The sequence below is a fragment of the Nyctereutes procyonoides genome, unplaced genomic scaffold (genome assembly GCF_905146905.1).
Source record: "Nyctereutes procyonoides isolate TBG_1078 unplaced genomic scaffold, NYPRO_anot_genome, whole genome shotgun sequence".
NCBI classification, from domain to species: Eukaryota; Metazoa; Chordata; class Mammalia; order Carnivora; family Canidae; genus Nyctereutes; species Nyctereutes procyonoides.
Window position 1 is genome coordinate 40,135,891 of NW_026575133.1, and position 19,856 is coordinate 40,155,746.

Here is a 19,856-nt window from a genome sequence, read left to right on the forward strand (position 1 = left end):
GTAGAGTAGACTTCTTTAAGCTTAAATGCAAAGAAAGAAAAATTAAGGAAAAATGTTATAAACCTTAATATAAAAAGCAAATGACAAGTCTAATGGGAAACAGCAAAGTAGATGACAAATTTATTTCCCATCTACAGCGTGCTTTTACATATATTCCATTGTTCTTAGTAGAAAACTGGGAAAAGAACATAAATAGGCAATGTACAAAAGAAGAAATAGGAACAACCAGCAAACTAGGAAAAAAAAAAAATCAAGCGCACCTGTGTGGCTCAGTCAGTAAAGTATCTGCCTTCAACTCAAGTCATAATCCCGGGGGTCTTGGGATTGAGCCCTGTGTGGGGCTCCCTGCTGTCAGTGGGGGAGTCTGCTTGTTCTTCTTCCTCTGCTAGTTGCCCTGCTCATGCTCTTGTCTCAAAAAAAAAAAAAAAAAAAAACTTTATAAAAACAAAAAATTCAACCTAATTCATAATAAAAAAAAAATAGGAATTGAAACAGCAATGAGATGCCACTTTTTTTCCTACCAAGTTAAACGTCTCTGTTAATCTTGCTCTCAACAGTTGGCACCTCCTCTACAGTTGGTAGGTAAATGAAATCTTATAACCAGTTTGATTATATGTATTTAAAAACCCTAAACCAGTAATTCTACTTTTACAAATTTGTTTTGAAATAATCAGAGCTGTGTATAAATATTCATGTTCAAAGATGTTTTATATTATTTTTAATTAATTTTTATAATGACTAGAAATCACCTAAATACCTAACAGACACAGATTGGTTAGATTAATTATGCTGTTTATAAGAATGGGCTACTATGCAATCATTTAAAACTTTCACAAATATGAAATGAAAATCATGTTATGGATTTATTAAATAGAATCCCAGTTGCTTTAAATAAGTGTGCGTGTGTGTGTGTGCATGCATGTGCATGTGTGTGGGCACATGTGCATATACACATTGTGTAGGTATAGAGGAAAGACCAGAAGTACATATAACAGATTTGAGCTTGGGAATGGGATTACAGATAATAGCTATAAAAATATCTTCTATATTGTAAAAATAATTTCCAGAATTTTTATAGTGGCAATTACTGTATTTGTTACCAGGAAGAAAATAGTGGGTGTTCTTTTTAAAAAGTATATTTAAAGAAAATTAAAGAGATGGAATCCTTCTAGCTTGGCATAAAGAACTGTTTATCTTTCATTTGTTCTAATGTTCTCATTTTTCAAATGGGAAAATTGAGATGCTACAGGAAGTTAGCATACACAGATAGTAAAGGCTTCCTAGCTCCCAGCGCGTCCTTGCCAGATTCCCAGCAGCCAGATTCCATTTAGTCAGCCCAACTTAATGAAATGTTTTGTTCACAGCTCGAGCTAATCCAAGATACAGGGTTCCGTGTCATTTGCTGAATGAAATGGACGCAGCCAACATTGAACTGCAAACAAAAAGGTAATTTTAACTTACTTCTAGAGTTGGAATGGTTTTTTTCCGGAGAACAAGGATCTCATTTAGGTCTTAAGTATTCAGTCAGGAAAATTAAAAAGGAAAAAAGCCAATTAATCTATGCCAGTGTCTGTGTAGCTGCTGAATTTTTGTAGGGAGAGTATCTTACTTTGAAACCTGTGAGAGTGAATGAAACAGTGTCACATACTTGGCCATTGCTAAGTAGAGATGAAGCCTACAAAGCCTCTCGAAATCGGTGAACATGTAGAGTGTTAAGTGAATTGCATCCTGGCCCGTCAGGTGATTCCCTAGGTGCAGGGAGAGCCTGCGTGAAAGTCACCCCTTAGTAGTTAGGTAGTTGTGTAGAACCAGAACGCAGTGACTGAAGGCTCGAGGTACGTATAAGGAAGGAAGGAAAGGGTTCTGCAAATTCCCGGCCTTACTGCCAGTCCCAGCAGAAACCTCTCTCAGGTAATCACAGGCATAGTTTGTGAGAACTCGATGATCTCACGTACTCCTTTGAGGTCTCACCGTGGACCCTGAAGAACTGTATCTTTATTTGCTCTCTGACAGGGTCAGTGGGACACTGGGTTAGGGTAGTGGATGTTCTCGTGGCCTCCTTGTGGACCACCATGGCTGATTGATTATGTAGCCAGGATGTATTCAACATTTGTATCATTGGCTTCAAAGTGGGGGAAGAAAGAACAGGTACACTGAATGGCAAACCAAGAAAGGACATCAGGACACTAGAAATAGAAGAACTAGGGTAAAATATCTTAAACAGGAAAAATAACCTGCCTGAGTGGGTGCAGACCAGCAGTGGGTGTTCACAACGACAGCAGCAGCAGCCGAGGGGCTTTTGCCAGCCAACAGTAAACTTTTTTATGTGGCCATCAGAAAAGCTAGTACTGTCTTCGATCGCATTAACAGAATTGGGTCTGGAGTATCGGGGCAGGGGCAGGGCCCTCGTCCAGCCCTCCACGGGCCGGACTGCCCGCAGTGGAGTGTTGGCCACTGGCTGCAAGGTGGCCCAGCGGATGCAGAGGAGAGCCGCCAGCTCTGGGCCACTGCTGAGGATGTTCCACCTCGTAGAGTTGACTGGAGGACCACGAGATTCATTTTAAATATTTACAGAGTGTCCAGAGGGTCTAGTGGAAGTGAGAATGAAAAAGAAGTTTGTAAATCTGGCAGTTAACACAATTACAGGAAGAGGTTTCCCCCTTATTTGTAACTGTAATCTCAGGGTTGTAAGATTAATCAGAGTAGCCCTGCACGGTGTGGATTAAAATTCGTTTTCCTTGGAATTTGTGCTGGCAGAGCTGAGATTTTGCTGTTCGTTGAAAAACTAAAAAGAGTAAATTTTGGAGCATGGAAGAGAAGGACATTAATAATAATGTAGTTACTTAGGATAGAGAACTTATTTATATTGTAAATCAAGTATTTTTGGTTTGGGATGAAACTGTTATAAAAGCATAGCATTTACATATTTTTTTATGACTCTTTAAAGGGCAGAATGTGATTCTATAGACAATAATTTTGACTTGCATCTCCACCTGGGCCCTCATTATCATTTCCTCAATGGGGCTCTGCACCCAGTCGTCTCTCAAGCAGAAAGCACATGGGATTTAACCTTTGATAAAAGAAAAACTTTAGGAGATCTTCGACAATCAATATTTCAGGTAATTTAGCCTTGCTTCCTCTTAATTTAGACGTTAAGGTCCATCTCAAGCCGGAGTCTCCCTTTCAGAAATCCTATTTAGGATACAACTATTTATTTTCAAAGCACTTAAAATCCTGCATCTGCCTCTTGTCCTAAGAGTTGACCCAGATGTTCTCTTCTTACTTACACATCTTTTAGAGAGGCTTTTCTGCACAGGTGAGACCCCCACTGTCCTGCCAGCAGGCTTTCAGGGGAGACTCAAGCCTGGCATATCTTATTTTGGAGAGTATAAAAAGAGTGTAAGACTGTCTCTTTTTTGGAGAATAAAGAATAAAAGAAAATTATTTTTTGAAAGGAGTAAAAAGATAAAGATAAGCATGTTGCTGTGGCACCTAGGCGGCTAAGTAAGTGTCTGCCTTTGGCTCAGGTCATGATCTCAGGGTCCTGGGATCGAGCCCCAGTCAGGCTCCCTGCTCAGCGTGTGTACACGAGTGTGTACACGTGTGTACTGCGTGTGTACACGGGTGCTCACTCACAAATAAAATCATTTATTAAAAAAGCATGTTGCCTAAATCCAAGAGCTAAATGAACAAAAGCAACTAATATTTCTCCCTTTCCTAAGTATAGAATAGCATGTATTACTAAGATATTTCAGGGAAGGAAAATACTTTCTGTTGTGCAGCAAAAACAAGCATTATTATAAATCCTTGCCTCAGAGTAATTGATCCGAGTGTGTTTTAATGGCAGCAATGGTACTGTTCTTTTACTTCTAGTGCCTTCATATAAATTTTGTCCTTTGGTTCTTTAATCTCAGGGCAACCTAAAGGCAAGCTAGCTAATTTTAAAGGTGAAAAACTTGTGATTTAGAGAGATCTAGTGGCTTACCCACAGTCAGACTTCTGGTTGTGGTAGGACTAGGCCTCAGCCCTGTCTCCTTACTCTTTCCTTCCTTTTGATCACACTTCTTCACCTGTCACTACTTCTTCCTCTTCAAGGAAAAGGAAAAATAGAAGATGCAGGCTTTGGAGCCCTGGGTGGCTCAGTTAAGCATCCAACTCTTGATTTCAGCTCAGGTCATGATCTCAGGATCATGAGATCAAGCCCTGAGTCAGACTCCAAGCTCAACGGGGAGTCTGGTTGAGATTCTCTTTCTCTCTTTGCACGTACCCCTAGTGCATGCATGCTTGCTCATGCTCGCTCATACTCTTTCTCTCTTTTTCTCTATCTCTCTCTCTCTCAAATAAATAAATCTTAGAAAATGTAAGCTTTTGTTTTTTCAGAAATAAATTAATTTTCTGGAAAATTCATATCAAGCCCCGAAATTAATAGCTTTATTTTTCTCTTGTACAAAGAAAAGCAAGCCAGTTTCTTTTTTTTAATTTATTTTTATTTATTTATTTATTTTTTTTAGCAAGCCAGTTTCTTTTTTGACTTGAATATTTCAGTGTTTATATTAGTATCAGGATTTCTAAAATTTCCTAATGTTTCTGAATTTTTGCACTTTTAAAGTTCATTGCTGAGCAGGTCCCGCAGTGTTGGGATAGGTGGGCTTGGGGAACTGACCCTGTCTAGAGAACCTTTCAAATGGAAGAGACCTATTCATCTTTGTAAGTTTTAGATTTGCTGCAGTCTGCTTTCTGGGGTTTGAAGTGCATATCTCTATTATCTTAGAAGTGAGCCGCTAGTGGGAGGCTATAAGATTGGTGTTGCTAACAAACCACTTATAAATAGGAAATTTCTTATTAAGAGAACTATCTTGTGCTGTTACGGAGAGAAATGTAATAGGACTGACTTTATGGGGGATGTTATTCTGGTGTGATAACCAGTCCCCAGAGTCTTGGATCTAGAAATTTAAAAAACAAATCCATGGTCACATACAAACTGGTAATGCCACTTTTTGAATTTATGGCATGAAACATTCAAGTTCATGAGAATTTTGATGTGTGCTAGAGTCAATGCTGCTTTTCCCTGAAAAGTGCTAATTAAACAAATAATTTTTGCTCTTTTGGAAAAGATTTCTGGGCTGCCACGTGGATCAGTTCACCTTCTGATAAAAGTGTGATCTTTCCATAAATTAAGTACAATTGTTCTGGTGGTCATCATGTTTGTTGTGTATGCCAGCATTCTCCAGTCACTAACGGATGACATTAACCATTTTAGGATTTGGCTAATTTAGCAACAAGTGAAGTCTTCTTGCCATAGTTTGGTGTTGGGTGAGATGGGCGTACTCATTTGCCAGCTCCCTGTATCATCTAAACATATGGAAAATAGTACAGTGTTTTTCTTTCACCTGGAAATGTGACATTCATGTTACTTCTAATTGTTCTCTTTTCTTCCATTAATAATCTGTAGCTGTTAGAATTTTGGGAAGGAGATATGGTTCTTAGTGTGGCAAAACTTGTACCAGCAGGACTTCACGTTTACCAGATGCTTGATGGTAAGATAAATATTAAAACACTGCAACTCATTTCCTATATTTATATTTTATGGGGCTCATCAGTGATTTTCTGCTCTTAGCCAGTCTTTTCCCCTAACTACTACCTTTTTAACTAGGCTATCATCACATGGTCTATTTTCAAATAATTTATCTGATTTCTGTAATATGTAGACTTTGCTAACAAATATTTTATATTTTTTGAAATTAAGGCTACCTCTCCACGAAAACAATTTTTTTAAAGGCTGTAGGGGTGCTTGAGTGGCACAGTCCATTAAGCATCCTACTCTTAGTTTCAGCTCCGGTCATAATCTCAGGATTGTGAAATCAAGCCCCATGTCAGGCTTTGAGCTCAGGGAGGAATCTGCTTAAGACTCTCTCTCTCTCTCTCTCTCCCTCTCTCCTGCCCTCCTGCTCACACACACACACTCTCTCTCTCTCTCTCAAGTAAATAAATCTTTTTTGAAAATAATAAAAGTGAAGATCCCTGGGTGGCACAGCAGTTTAGCACCTGCCTTTGGCCCAGTGTGTGATCCTGGAGTCCCGGGATCGAGTCCCGCATCAGGCTCCCTGTGTGGAGCCTGCTTCTCCCTCTGCCTGTGTCTCTGCCTCTCTCTCTCTGTCTCTTTCTCTTTTTCTTTCTCTCTCTCTCTGTCTCTCATGAATACATAAAATCTTTAAAAATAATAATAATAAAAGCCTGTGGAATTTTGTTTATTTATTTATTTGTTTGTTTAACCCAACTCTCAGCTTCAGGTTTTGTAGCAAAATGAAAGTACTTGGAGAGCTTAAAAGTATTTACTACCCGTGAATAACAGCAAAACAATAATAATAGTAGCAGCTCCCATAACATTTATTTTGCACTTCACTGCACCAAGTACAGAGATAAGTTTTATATAATTATCTCATTTGATCTTCACAAAATTCTTTTACCTGATTTCCTAAACAAGAAAACTGAAGCTTGGTGATGAAGTACACAGGACAGACAGCTCATTCGTGCTGGGTCTGGGGCCACGTGCTGCCTGAGCCTGGCTCCTGCCTGCAGTGTCCAGGACAGTCAGTGCCTCCCCTGCTCTCATGCTCGTGGAGCTTATGTAACAAACACGGGGAGATGCTTACATAAGGTGGAAAAGGAAAAAAACCTAAAGAGTGTGATGAGAACAATAAAGATAAAAATAATCTTAATACCAACATAATAAATATAATTACGCCTTTTTCTTTGCCTTTTTCTTAATTTTCCTTGATGAAAATGCTTTTTCAAACAAATATTTAAGTGTCTTGGCTCTGTCTTTAGTTCAGTTGTTTTTGGTGACCATGACACCTGGTCTCACTGATGGCCTCATCTTCTAGGAGATGACCTGACGCTGTGTGAACTGGAGATTGCAGACGGGGAAGACCTCTTTGTGTGGAATGGGGTGGAGGTAAGAACGGATTGAAGAAATATTCACGATGGTTTTTGAGTTTTTTTAAGTGTCATTGTAAGAAAACTTAATTCAGCATATGGAAAGGCAGCTAGATGCTAGAAAACATCTGAAACATCTGACAAATTTTAAGTACAATCAGTGTTAGTCGTATGCAAAGGAGATGTTTATCAAGTGCATTGGCCGGGCCAGAGGCTCCATACGAAGGAACATGCAGTCCGCCCTTCAGGTGATCCAGGTGTAAGTAATCACACTAACACAGGTGCTGCAGGTAGGGTTCTGCACATGTTCCCTGAGGGAGTTCAGAAGGGGGCAGGTGGCTGCCCTGAGTCAGGGGTGTGACCTACAGGAGCAGATACAGGGTTCTCCAAGTAAGGCAAGGAGCATCTCACCCACTCTGTGGTCTGTCCTTGGTCTGTCTCATATATTCCCAAGGCTTTTTTTCTTTCTTCCTTTCCTTCCTCTCTCCGCCCTGCAAGGCTTTAATACCACTGCTCAGGACTTGTACATATCTGTCTCCATTCCACATTGCTCTCCTAGAAAATAAAAGATGGATAAAATAAGGTTTCAAAGGAAAAAGTCTCAAGTTTTGATGCATACAAGACATTTGTGAAAACTTTATTTCGCTTGAAAAGGAAAAAAATAAGAATTCTGTAAGAGTAATCTCCTACATGAATATGTTGACTTAATTTTGCCAAATAGAAACTATACTAATGGTTGTCTTACTATTATCATAGGTTGGTGGCATCCAGATTCCAACTGGTAGTGACTGTGAACCTCTGCTCTTAAATGTTCTTCATCTAGCAACAAGCAGCGAGGGGGAAAAGTGTCAGCAGTTGGTAGAATCACCACATGTCTTTCCGTCCAATGCGGAAGTGGGCGCTGTGCTCGCAGCTCTGGCGGTCCCCGTGGGTGTCCTCTTCATCAACACCACTGACCCTGCCGGGGAAGAGAACTGGGTTGCCATTCCCAAGGAGGACCTGAAGAAGACGTTCAGAGAGCAGGGCCTCAGAAACCGGAGCTCGGTTCTCGTGCAGGATTCTAGTGATGATAACAGGTACCCTGCTGAAACATAAGAGAATTCCTAGTTTAAGTTACTTTAATGATAGTTCTGTCCCTTAGAACTCTAAAGTTTTATTTTTAATAATGATAGGAGTTCAGTATTTTTCTTTGTTCCCAAACTTTGTATCCTGTATATCGTAAAGAAGAGTGTTCTGTGTTTGGCAGCTTGGAGGAAGGTGATATTATAACGTGATTTTTTTTAAATTTTTATTTATTGGTAAATGTGGTAACTAAATAATATAGGGATAGATGAGTTACAGTCTAGATTAGTTGTTTATAAAGCAGAATCCTGTCAGATGAATTCTGATTAGCACTCAATACAAAACTGTAGGTACATTCTCACAAAGAAAGTTCCTGAATCTTTTCAGGAGGAGGAGATTAGGATGTAGCTAAATATATGTTTTGTCATAAGACTCCCAAAAGGGAATTCAGGTTTTCACTGTAAGTAATCCTTTTCCGGACTCTTGGGACTCTCCTAGCTGCCCACATAGGGCAGTTACGTAGGGAATCATTCTCTTGGTTCCCGCGAGTCCCACTGGAAGCTCAGAAGTGCTGCCCATCCGCATTCGGTCATCCGCGTCTGTTATGATACATTTCTGTCGTCAGTCTCTCCTACCCTGTAACCCCTCGGTTTCCATATATTGAGGACTTGAGGTTGCAAGCCACAGACCCGTTCCCTGCTTGATCGGTGCTGTGAATATACTTAGGTTACAGAGTCTCCACGTTATCACTAATAGGGGCTGTGACACGGAGGCAGAGCACTTGAAACAGTCTTTATTTGGTATTTATCACTGTTGCTCTTCAGGACAAGTGTTTTCCAGGCACTTATTTCTGCACTTTGTTTAATTTAAAAGTTTATTATATGTCCCTTTATAAAAAGTAATACACGTGAGGCGCCTGGGTGGCTCAGTCAGTTGAGCATCCAACTCTTCCGGGTCAGGTCGTGATCTCGGGGTTGCGGGATTGAGCTCCATATCGGCTCCACGCTCGCAGTGTAGCCTACTTAAGATTCTCTCCCTCTGCCTCTGCTCCTCCCTGTCAAAACTTAAATATAAAAACAAAGTAGTATAACACGTATTAGGACTTGGGAAATACAGAAATGAAGACAGGAGGCCCAAAACAGTGTCCCTGTCATACCTGGGCAGTGGCAGTCACTGTTAGCTTTCCTGTTGCCCTGAGCTCAAATAATGGGCTTTTTGTTTTGAAGGTTTTTTTTCCTTTTTCAATTTAATAATGATTATTTCATGGACAGTTATATCCTGCTCCCCACCACGCCCCCGTCTCTGTAGACATTTCATAAACCTCGTGGTGTGGCTCTGTCGCAATCTCTGTTGCTGTAGTTTACCTAAACCGTGTTCCCGGGCTAGGCAGTCTGTGCAGGGGTGAGGACGAGGACCCGACCCAGCCCCCCGTGCTTGTTTACAGCTTTATCACTTCCTGACAAAGTGACTGTGTGCAGGTCACCTCATCATCCTCCACTCAGTTTCTTCAGCAAAATGAGGATAAAAATTAGCAGCAGCTTCCTAGAACCGTAGGGTTCAGGAGTTCAGTGCTTATAGCATGTCTGAACGTGGTAAAAGGTAGTGGTGTCATCACTGTCCTCATCCAGTCGTTCACCATTTCAGGATAGTCTTCAGGGAACATCTTTGTGCTTAAAATTTTGCTATGTTTAGGATTGCTGACTTAAGGGGTACTCCCAGGGTGGAAGAGCTGAAATAAAGAGTAGAATTGTGTTTGGGGCTCTGAGACACAGGCCCGAGAGGACTTCTGCCCCCCTTACAGGGTCTCTGTGTGAATTAGGAAGTCTCTCCTTCTTCAAGACCCTTTGCTACTATGTGTAGGAAAATTTTGTTAGAACAAGACACCCTACTTGTTCTCTTAGGCCATCTGCTGTCGTAAAATAACACTGTAATAAAAATACACAACATGTTTGATGGAAATGATACCCCTTATATGTGGCACTTTTAAGCAGTGTCTGTCTACACAACTGTGCATGGCTGTCCTGTTATTAAACTGAATTTAAATCCTGTGGTTGGACTTCTGGCATCAATACTCTAAAAGCTCGCCCAGTAATTCCAGTGTGCAGGCGAAAAGTCCAATACAACACTTCTCTTTGAAAAGTGTGGCAACACAAAAAACAAAAAAAGTAAAAAAAAAAAAAAAAAAAAGTGACAACAAATTATTTGTATAAGTCAAAGAATACTTGGAGTCCTAAATATAGACTCCATGCACAACGGCCTAAAACTGCCCTAAAAAGATAGCTTTCTTAAAACCAACTCAGGAGACCTTGGTCACCTTTCATTAGTCACATCAAAGGACACGTACAGGATTTTGGAAGTGGTGCCTAAGGAAAAGTGTTAATTTTCTGATCCCTTCTGAAAATCCATAGAAGCACTGTGTAAAGACATGTTTTTAAAATGTCTTTATTCCTACAGTCTGTTGCTCAAACAAGGGAAATGGTTCACTGGTATGAAGGAGGTCAACTGGCTCCAAGTTCAAAATTTATGCAAATTAGGATCCGATGAGAAGCAAGTTAAAATATCAGCAACTGTGAACACAGTGAGTAGATCATAGTTTTAAGTGTGGTGGACAGTTTTCCAGTTTACCAGAGTTTGATTTAGAAAGCAGTTCCTGAAATCTTCCAGAACGCTTGTCTCAGTGGGCTTCTAGATCTTAAGAAATCCACTTCTTGGGTCGCCTGGACTGGCTCAATCCATAGAGCATGTGATCTCAAGGTCATGGGTTCAAGCCCCACATGGGGTGTAGAGCTTATTTTTTATGGGGGAGGGAATCATTTTATTGTTAATATTTGGTTACTGCTTGTTTACCTGGATTAGCCCTCAGTGTATTTTAAGAAAATATATGCCTTTTTTCTACCCAAAGCCTACAATTAGAATGTAGGGTTTGCCTATTGAATTAGTTAATGGGATCCGCTAGCTTTGATAAATATAAAATACTATTTTCCCACAATATTTTCTCTTTTTTTTTTAATTTTTTTTTATTTAATTTATTTATTTATGATAGTCCTACAGAGAGAGAGAGAGAGGCAGAGACACAGGCAGAGGGAGAAGCAGGCTCCATGCACCGGGAGCCCGATATGGGATTCGATCCCGGGTCTCCAGGATCGCGCCCTGGGCCAAAGGCAGGCGCCAAACCGCTGCGCCACCCAGGGATCCCTATTTTCTCTATTTTTTTAAACCAGGCATATATGTTTTGTTTTTGTGTTGTTTTTTGGTGGTGGGTTTTTTTTTTTTTTAAAGCTTATCTTAAATTGCTCTACATGGTACTCTGTTCTATATAAAGCCAACTGCTCTTAAAGGGAGTCCTTCAGTTCTCCACTTGAAGACTATGACCCTGGTCTCCTTAAACATCATTCTGGGAAACATCTTTTCATATTTATGTAGTCTCAATTCATTAAGGTTTTTTTTTTTCTATAACATCAAAAGAAACCTGTTAAAATGTTTTCTATCAATATTATAATCTCCTAAGGTGCATGAGTATTTGTTTGTACAATAGAGGGCACAGTATTAAGCCAGTGCTCTGGAGCTCAGGCAACTTGCCACCCTGACCCTAAGTGGGAGGCTCTGGTGAAGTCCTGGTTACTTCAGTCCTGTGTAGGACACTGCTGGGAGGGTCCAATCTGTGGTCGCTGACATTACCTTTACCCCCAAATTTCCACAGTTTTACAGCCTAGAGGCAGTCTAAACTAAAAAGAAAGAAAACAGTCTAAAAAGTGATTTAAACAAAAATTTTAAATAGTGCCCTTGGATTAGTGTTGTACATTTTTGTATTTTTTTAAATCCTCATTGGCCCTAAATTCATCATTCTTAACATAAAGAAATAGGATTAACTGCATCTTCTCTTGTTTGCTCTCATTAGAAATGTTAGTGTGGGTTTTCAGCTTTTTGCCTCTGTAGCTAGAACTGTTTCTTCAGCTTTGTGTCTTTCTGTCCTAGTTACCATCAGTTTGGTAAAGCCTTAGCTATTAAGATCCCAGTTTTTGTTGTTAACTGAGTAGAAGGTAGAAAATGAATGTCAGAGGTGGAAAAAAAATATTTTTTTCAAGTAGGCAGAAACTCTATCCAGTAGTTGGTAAGTCAGCTGAGCTGTGGATGCGCCCACTGATGACCCTCGTGTTCCTCCTCTCCCATTGTTCTCGCACACACAGAGTCACAAATTTATTTCTCTGTTTTAGGTGGTGTTTGATATTCGAATTAAAGCCATAAAGGAATTAAAATTAATGAAGGAACTAGGTAATCATTTATGTTTGCTCTCGTTTTTTTTTGTTTGTTTTGTTTTTTTGTTTTTTTGTTTAATTCAGTTGTGTTTTGATTTTTGGTTAAAAAATATATATATGGGAGTACAAAAAATATTCGGGAAAATTCATGCACTCTGCCACCCAAAATGGACAAATGTTAACATTTTGTCATGTTTTTATTGTTTAAAGCATTGCGAATGAAGTTAAATTTCTCTACATTCTCCTCCTCAGACCTAGTCTCCCTCCCCAGATGCAACCAGTAGATCTGATTTGGGTGTGTATCTACTGTATGTGTTCATGTTGTTCCATTCACATTATGCTTCCATATATAGGTGTATGTCTCTATTGTATTTTCACATTTAAATCTGTCATACTGAGTATAACGTTCTGAAACTCGCTTTTCACTCAGCACTAGGTTTTCTTTAACAGCTCTATTGAGATATAATTTACCCACTCTCCATCCACACAGTCCAGTTTTAGAATATTCCGTTGCTCCAAAAAGATTCCTCATGCCCCTGTTGCATTCCCAGCCCCACCAGCCACTCATCTACTTTCTCTGTCTCTAGACTGACTTTTCTGGACATTTTAAGTAAATGGAACCTTATAGTATATACTCCCTTGCATCTAACTTCTTTCACTTAACATACTGTTTTTGAGGTTCATCCATGATTTAGGGTGTGTCAGGAATGTGTTCCTTCTTATTGCTGACTAGTATTCCATTGTATGGATGAATCACATTTTATTTCCCCACGACTTGATAGACATTTGGATTGTTTCTGCTTTGGGGATTTTATGAATAACGCTGCTATACACATTTGCATGTTAGTCTGTGTGTGGACATGTTTTCAGTTCTCTCAGATAGTTATGCAGGATTGTAATTGCTGGCTTGTATGGCAGGTTTGCATTTAACTTTATAAGAAACTGCCGTTCTACTTTCCAAAGTGGTTTGGCTGAATCATTTACGTCCCCACTGGCAGTGTGCGGGCAGTGTGCTTTCTCCACTGCCAGTATTTGTATCTGTCTTCTTGACTATAGCCAAGGTAGTGGGTATGAGTGACTATCATTGGGTGTTTGATTGGCTTTCAAAAGCAGTGGTAGTGACCACTGTTGATGTGCCTACTGTCTATATATCTAAAGGATTCTATTAAAAAGCTACCAGAACTAGTGAGTTTAATAAGTCAAAATCAATACACAAAAATCCATTGTATGTTTACTAACAATAAAAAAAAATGGGAAATGAAATTAGAACATTTATAATAGCATAAGATACGAAATACTTGGGGATAAATTTAATGAAGTATGTGCAAGATTTATGCACTGACAACAAGAAAATAACCCTGTGAAAAGACAGAGAACATGTATGAATTTTTTTTTTTAAGATTTTATTTATTTATTCATGACAGACACAGAAAGAGAGAGAGATTGAGAGAGGCAGAGACACAGGCAGAGGGAGAAGCAAGCTCCATGCAGGGAGCCTGACCTGGGACTCGATCCCGGGACTCCAAGATCACACCCTGGGCTGAAGGCGGCGGTAAACCTCTGGGCCACCGGGGCTGCCCGAGAACATGTAAATAAGGGGAATAATGCACCATGTTCTTGGATTGGAAAACATGACATTGGTAAAGAGTGGATTCCCCCAAAATCAATTTGTAACTCAGTGCATCATCCTCACTCAGAATCCTAGCACTGTGTGTGCGTGTGTCTGTGTGAAAGAGAGAAATTGATGAGGTGATTCACTCTACACAGAAATGCAAAGAACCTACAGTATCCCACCAGTCTGAGGGGAGAGGGAACAAAGTTGGAAGAGTTACACTACCTGATTTCAAGACTTACTCTAAAGTTTTAGGCGTCAAGACGCTAGGTCCTGGGACAGGAGCTGATGTAAAGCAGGGGTCAGCAAGCTGTCTGGGCCTATGGGGAGGACACTTTACAAAAAGAACACCTACCTTCAGCATTTACCTGTGGAAGACCAACAAGTTCAGGGAAAGATGCTTAGTGTCATTAACTATCAAACTGAATCCATGATGATATACCACTACACACCAGTGGAATGGTTAAAATTGAAGGACCAGCGAAACCAGTGTTAGTGAAGATGTGGAGCAGTTCCACATGTTGGTAGTAGGAGTGCAAAATGGTAGTCACTTTGGTAAAGGGTTAGCTTATTTCTTATGAATTTAAACATTCACTTAGCAATCCGAGGTGCTTACCCAAGAAAAACTAAACTATATTCTTACAAATACTGTATGTAAATGTTCATAATGAAAAAGTGGATACAATCCAAAAGTCCATGAGTCCACAAATGGGTGAACAGATTGTGTTGTATCCTTACAACAGGATGCTGTTCATCAACACAAGCTGCGAACTTCCACCACTTGCAAAACCCAGATGACTCTCAAGTGTGTGCAAAGCAGAAGAAGCTGGACACAAACGAGTACATACTCTTATGACTCCACTGGCATGAGATTTTCAAAACAGAACACCTGTGCTTTAGTTACAGGGGCAGAAAATTGGACTGGGGGGAGGTTGACTCCAGAGTGACATGAAGGAGTTTTTGGGGGTGATGCGAATCCTATCTCGGTTTGCTGGCTTTTGCTCAGTGTTTAGATCAGACTCCATATACTTAAGCGGGATGGGTTTTATTGTAACTTACACCTCAAATTGATTGAAAGCGTATAGATTATCAGAATGAACAGTTCATCATCTTCCTGTGAAACAGCCTCCCTTTCACTCTTGCCATCCTCCAAACCATTCTTAAGGCAAGTGATCTTCTTCCAGCTTAAATGGATGCGAATCAGATCAGTGTCCTCGCACGCTGGCTCCTTCCTCACCCCAGCCTTCAAGGTCTGGCCTCATCTGACCACAGCCTTGCCACCTCCATGTGGTCCCCTCTCCTGCTTATTCACAACACACTTCCCACACTGGCTTTCAGAGGTTCTAGTGCACCAGCTCTCCCACCACACCCCTCCATGCCCAACTTCTCAGGGCTGTCATCTCCCTAAACTCTGTCCCCTTCCCTCCTCTCTGCTAACTTCAGTCACTCAGTTGTCTGAGCTAAAATGTTACTTGCCATCATCCCTAAGCACTCAATCTCAGCTAACATCTGTTTTATTCTCCCAAAAACCTGTACTTTTCCTTCATCGTGCTTGCACCTAACTCCCCATGCTTCACGTGGGGAAGAAACACTTCCTCCATCAAACAAGGCTGTTTCAGGGCAGAGTCTGTGGCTGTTCTGCTTACTGCTGTGCTGTCCGCTTCTAGTGCAGTGCCTGGCACATAGAAGATACACAGTTTGTGAACTGAAAGGATACTTTAAGGAGGCATTATTTAAAATGCCTTTTTTTTTTTTTTTTTTTAATTTTTTTTTTTATTAATTTTTTATTTATTTATGATAGTCACACAGAGAGAGAGAGAGAGAGGCAGAGACACAGGCAGAGGGAGAAGCAGGCTCCATGCACCGGGAGCCCGACGTGGGATTCGATCCCGGGTCTCCAGGATCGCGCCCTGGGCCAAAGGCAGGCGCCAAACTGCTGCGCCACCCAGGGATCCCTGCCTTTTTTTTTTTTAATTGAAGAACTCTTCATAAACTGTTTCAGTGGTCAAGATATGTGTATTGGAATGGTTTGCTAGCTTCACAGGACTGCAGTGTAACATGTAGAACTCCAGAATCTCAGAGATTTGCTGTGGTCTGATAGAGTGCAGACCCAGAAGGGCCATGCCATTCTTGTCCTCCTAGAAGGCTTCACCCCTCGCCCAAACCCTCACTCATACCTGCCTTTGTAAGGATTCCATTTTGACTCAAAACCTGGCATGCTCCTTCCTACAAAGCAGGAAGGAATCTTCGTATCTGCAAAAATGGGGCCCATGGGCCCCCATCCATTTAATAAGCATAAAAATCACCTAACATATTTTACATATAGGCAGTCTGCACGAAATTTCAGTTACATGACGCCGGCCACCCAACAACGTGGTTCCAATGTCCTCTATACAGGATGTGAACTGAGCAGTTGCATAAAATACAAACTATGCTACTATTTCCTCGTTCCACAAATCACTACTTACAGATAGCAGATGTGCATCAGGGTGAGTGCAGATTACCTCACCCTAAAGTGTTGTAACCATTTCTGTCTGTCGTCCCCTTACTCCCATGGTAAGCCCACGTGACCTTTTGCAATAATGGTTCAGGTTCATCAAATGGTTTCACAAAGATAAGGTGCAGCAGAGAAAGCACATGGAGGGATAGGAAAAACAGCTGATCATGGGAATGTTGACACTGCTGTCACTTGAAAGACTAGACATGCAGCCAGGGAACATTTAACGAACGTGAGGAAAGTGGTTGCGACACAAAGAATGATGATATCCCAGAGGAGGTGATGCTGGCAAAAACCCTCACGTTAAAGGAGCTCCTGGAGGTCCTTTGTGAGGTTAGAAGCACAAAATAGGAAATTTTGGAAGTAGATCCAACTTAGTGATGGTTTGCTCAGGGATAGGAAAGATGCTCATTCCATATTGTAAGCTCTCCAACAAGAAGCGAGCTCTGTGTAACCTAATCTTGATTTTTACCAAAAAAAAAAATTCAGTGTTCCTTGTGTTCTAAATTACAGTGTAAATATTGATTTTACTGTTTTGTGAATTTCACTCTACCTGTATAACCGACAGAGATTTAAATGTTTTAAATGTTTGAACAACAGTGTCGAGAGGTGTTGAGACACTGTGGTGTCCTCACGGTGACTAAGCCCGCCTCGGTGGTGTGGGTGTGGCAGGGCTTCACGCGGCCCCGCACTCCTCTGACAACTGAGGGCTGCCTGTACTTGGGGTTTTTGTTTTTGTTTTTGTTTTATTGATGGGGATTTTTTGTTTTGTAGCTCATTGTAGCTTTCTGCAAATAACACGGGAGAGCATCTCTCTAGTTTTTTTGGTGCACTAACCAGCTTCTTTTTCTTTGTAGCTGAGAACAGCTGTTTGAGGCCTATTGATAGAAATGGGAAGCTGCTTTGTCCAGGTAAATCTTCACAGTAGCTTTCAAAAACTGACACACTCACGCCATCTATCTTTCTTATTAACGCTTTTGCTTTAAATGATGGCTTCAGTACCTAATATCCTCAAATTACCTTTTGCAAACTAATTTTATTGTCACAGTGCTGTCTTCACGTATTACCAGAAATTCAAATACTTCTGTTTTCTGAAGGAAAGCACTGGTCTTTCTGATGAGCTGATCCTCATTTTTGGCAATTTTTTTAAAAATTTTATTTATTTATTATTCATGAGAGACACAGAGGCAGAGGGAGAAGCAGGCTCCACACAGGGAACCCAATGTGGGACTCGATCCCGGGTCTCCAGGATCGCACCCTGGGCTGAAGGCGGTACTAAACCGCTGAGCCACGTGGCCTGCCCTAGCAATTGTTTTTGATCGAGTAGTATCTTTTTAGATTCATTGTCAAAGCATTTGTATTGCTCATGTTATTGCGATAACAGTTGTGGGACAGTCTTTGTTCTTACCTTTGTAACACATCCTGTCATTAGACTTCATTAACTAATGGTCATCACAGCAGCTTTGAATGTGGAAGAGGCTCATCCATCATTCATAAATCAATTTGGAGTATCTAGCTTTTGATCTATGTAAACAGCAGCTCTGTGATTTTTACTAAGTATGAATCCAGAACATTTGTAGCTGCCTCTATTTCTTAGCATTGTTGTACAGCTAAGAATATATTTTAGAGTGTAGAAATTGAAAATTAAACATAACTGTAATATAGGTCATCTTTTTGCATGGAATGCACCTCATATTTTTTTCTTTCTTGATATTCTTGATTTTCAAAGAAAGGCTGATTCCAATATGCCCAGGGAGGTAGGAATTAATAACATTCATCATGTTATCCCATGTTCTTTGTAGTGCCAGACAGTTACACCTTGAAGGAAGCAGAACTGAAGATGGGGAGTTCACTGGGACTATGTCCTGGGAAAGCACCAACTTCCTCCCAGGTAATATGGGGTCACCTGCTGGAACAAAATCAACCTCCCCAGAATTAGAGGTTCTTAACTACTGCACCGATAATCATTTTTCTTAGAAGTTTTTTTCTCAAACAATAACTTTCATGTTAGGCATACAAAGACCCATCTGGTTCTTTGTGTTTAAATAAAAAATATTAATGTCAGAGGATATTCATAAAGTTCTTTGTGAAAATTTTGTGGCTAAGGGGGACCTTTAAAGTTGAGTGGCCACCTGTTTGAACCACCATGTTTCATAAATTCTAAAAAGCACCCTTTTCTCCACATTTTGCCATCTATGAGGTTAGGATCCACCTTACGATCTGTGGCATCTGTGATTGCAGCTGGCAGCGTTTTTCTTTCTTAGCACAGAAAGTGATGAGGAACAACCAGTGATCTCTTAGGTTTAATGAAATAGAGCGTATTGATTTTGGACTGAATCACTCTCTGCGGTAATATAATCGTCTCATAGCAGCTTTGTTTTTAATCAGTACTCATATTCTATCTGAAGTATGAGATCGACCTCTGCCAGGAACCCTACCTATTTAATAAACTTTCATTACAGTCCAAGAGTCACCATGTCCTTATCGGTAAAACTTTGTATCACAGGAAGCTGGACTACTGGCAGGGTCCCTGTGGTTCCTGGATCCACTTCATTAGTTTCCCAAATACCTCCTCTTTAATTTGTTCTTCCCCTGAACTTGAAAACGTAGGAGTGCATGACAGTGTGGTAGGAGGAAAATGCGACAGGTGAGATTGAGTTAGAAAGGAAAAGGAGGGCTGTAAGGAGCTGAACTGACAAGTGATCAGATTCCCTGTACAGAAAATAAGATCACAACCAAGTGACACAGAGAAAAAAAACCCAGTTTATGCTTACAGCGTGTAGCACATTGCTTTGAGGAATGACCAAGAAAGAAATGAAGATCATAGTGGAATAAATAATATCTGTGAGAGAAAAACAATGACGTCACACCTGTGGGAATAAAAACACTGGCATGAAGCATCTTACACTTCTGGGTAGTTGAGATTATTGCTCGAATTGCAACAGTAAATTACCCAGCGTCCTTGTTTTTATATGATATGAGATTTTTATTAAAATTTCATGGACCACTGGCTTTTCTTTTTTGGAAGCAGGTAATACATTTGTAAAATTTTAAAATGTAGATTAAATTGCATTCATTTATCTGTTGAATTATTATTCATTTATCTGTTTAGCTGTTCCTGTTTTTCACTGTGGGGAGTGATGTTCAGCCCGGTACAGAGATGGAGATCATAGTAGAAGAAACGATGTCTGTGAGAGATGTAAGTAATTTTACTTTTTCTGGTGTGGGGAGAGGTCTGTGGGCATTTGGCATGGGGAACCATGGTAACCCACGTTCAGATTTTGAGTCTTAAAGCTAGTGTTCACATAATATACTTTAAAGAATTCTGTACATTCACTAAAAGAGTAGTTTGGGGGATCCCTGGGTGGCGCAGCGGTTTGGCGCCTGTCTTTGGCCCAGGGCGCGATCCTGGAGACCCGGGATCGAATCCCATATCGGGCTCCCGGTGCATGGAGCCTGCTTCTCCCTCTGCCTGTGTCTCTGCCTCTCTCTC

The 19,856-nt window shown here is 40.5% G+C and overlaps 1 protein-coding gene across 4 annotated transcripts in view; it reads left to right on the top strand.

The window, feature by feature from the left end:
• USP40 (ubiquitin specific peptidase 40) overlaps positions 1-19,856 on the top strand; it is an 80,209-nt gene that overhangs the window by 35,653 nt on the left and 24,700 nt on the right. For all 4 annotated transcript variants that reach the window (XM_055346377.1, XM_055346378.1, XM_055346379.1 and 1 more), the window contains 10 exons: positions 1,365-1,446; positions 2,948-3,119; positions 5,453-5,537; positions 6,885-6,955; positions 7,693-8,012; positions 10,453-10,576; positions 12,213-12,270; positions 17,221-17,274; positions 18,166-18,254; positions 19,476-19,562. In XM_055346377.1, the coding sequence (XP_055202352.1) occupies positions 1,365-1,446; positions 2,948-3,119; positions 5,453-5,537; positions 6,885-6,955; positions 7,693-8,012; positions 10,453-10,576; positions 12,213-12,270; positions 17,221-17,274; positions 18,166-18,254; positions 19,476-19,562 (1,142 nt within the window). The remainder of the gene's footprint in view (positions 1-1,364; positions 1,447-2,947; positions 3,120-5,452; positions 5,538-6,884; positions 6,956-7,692; positions 8,013-10,452; positions 10,577-12,212; positions 12,271-17,220; positions 17,275-18,165; positions 18,255-19,475; positions 19,563-19,856) is intronic.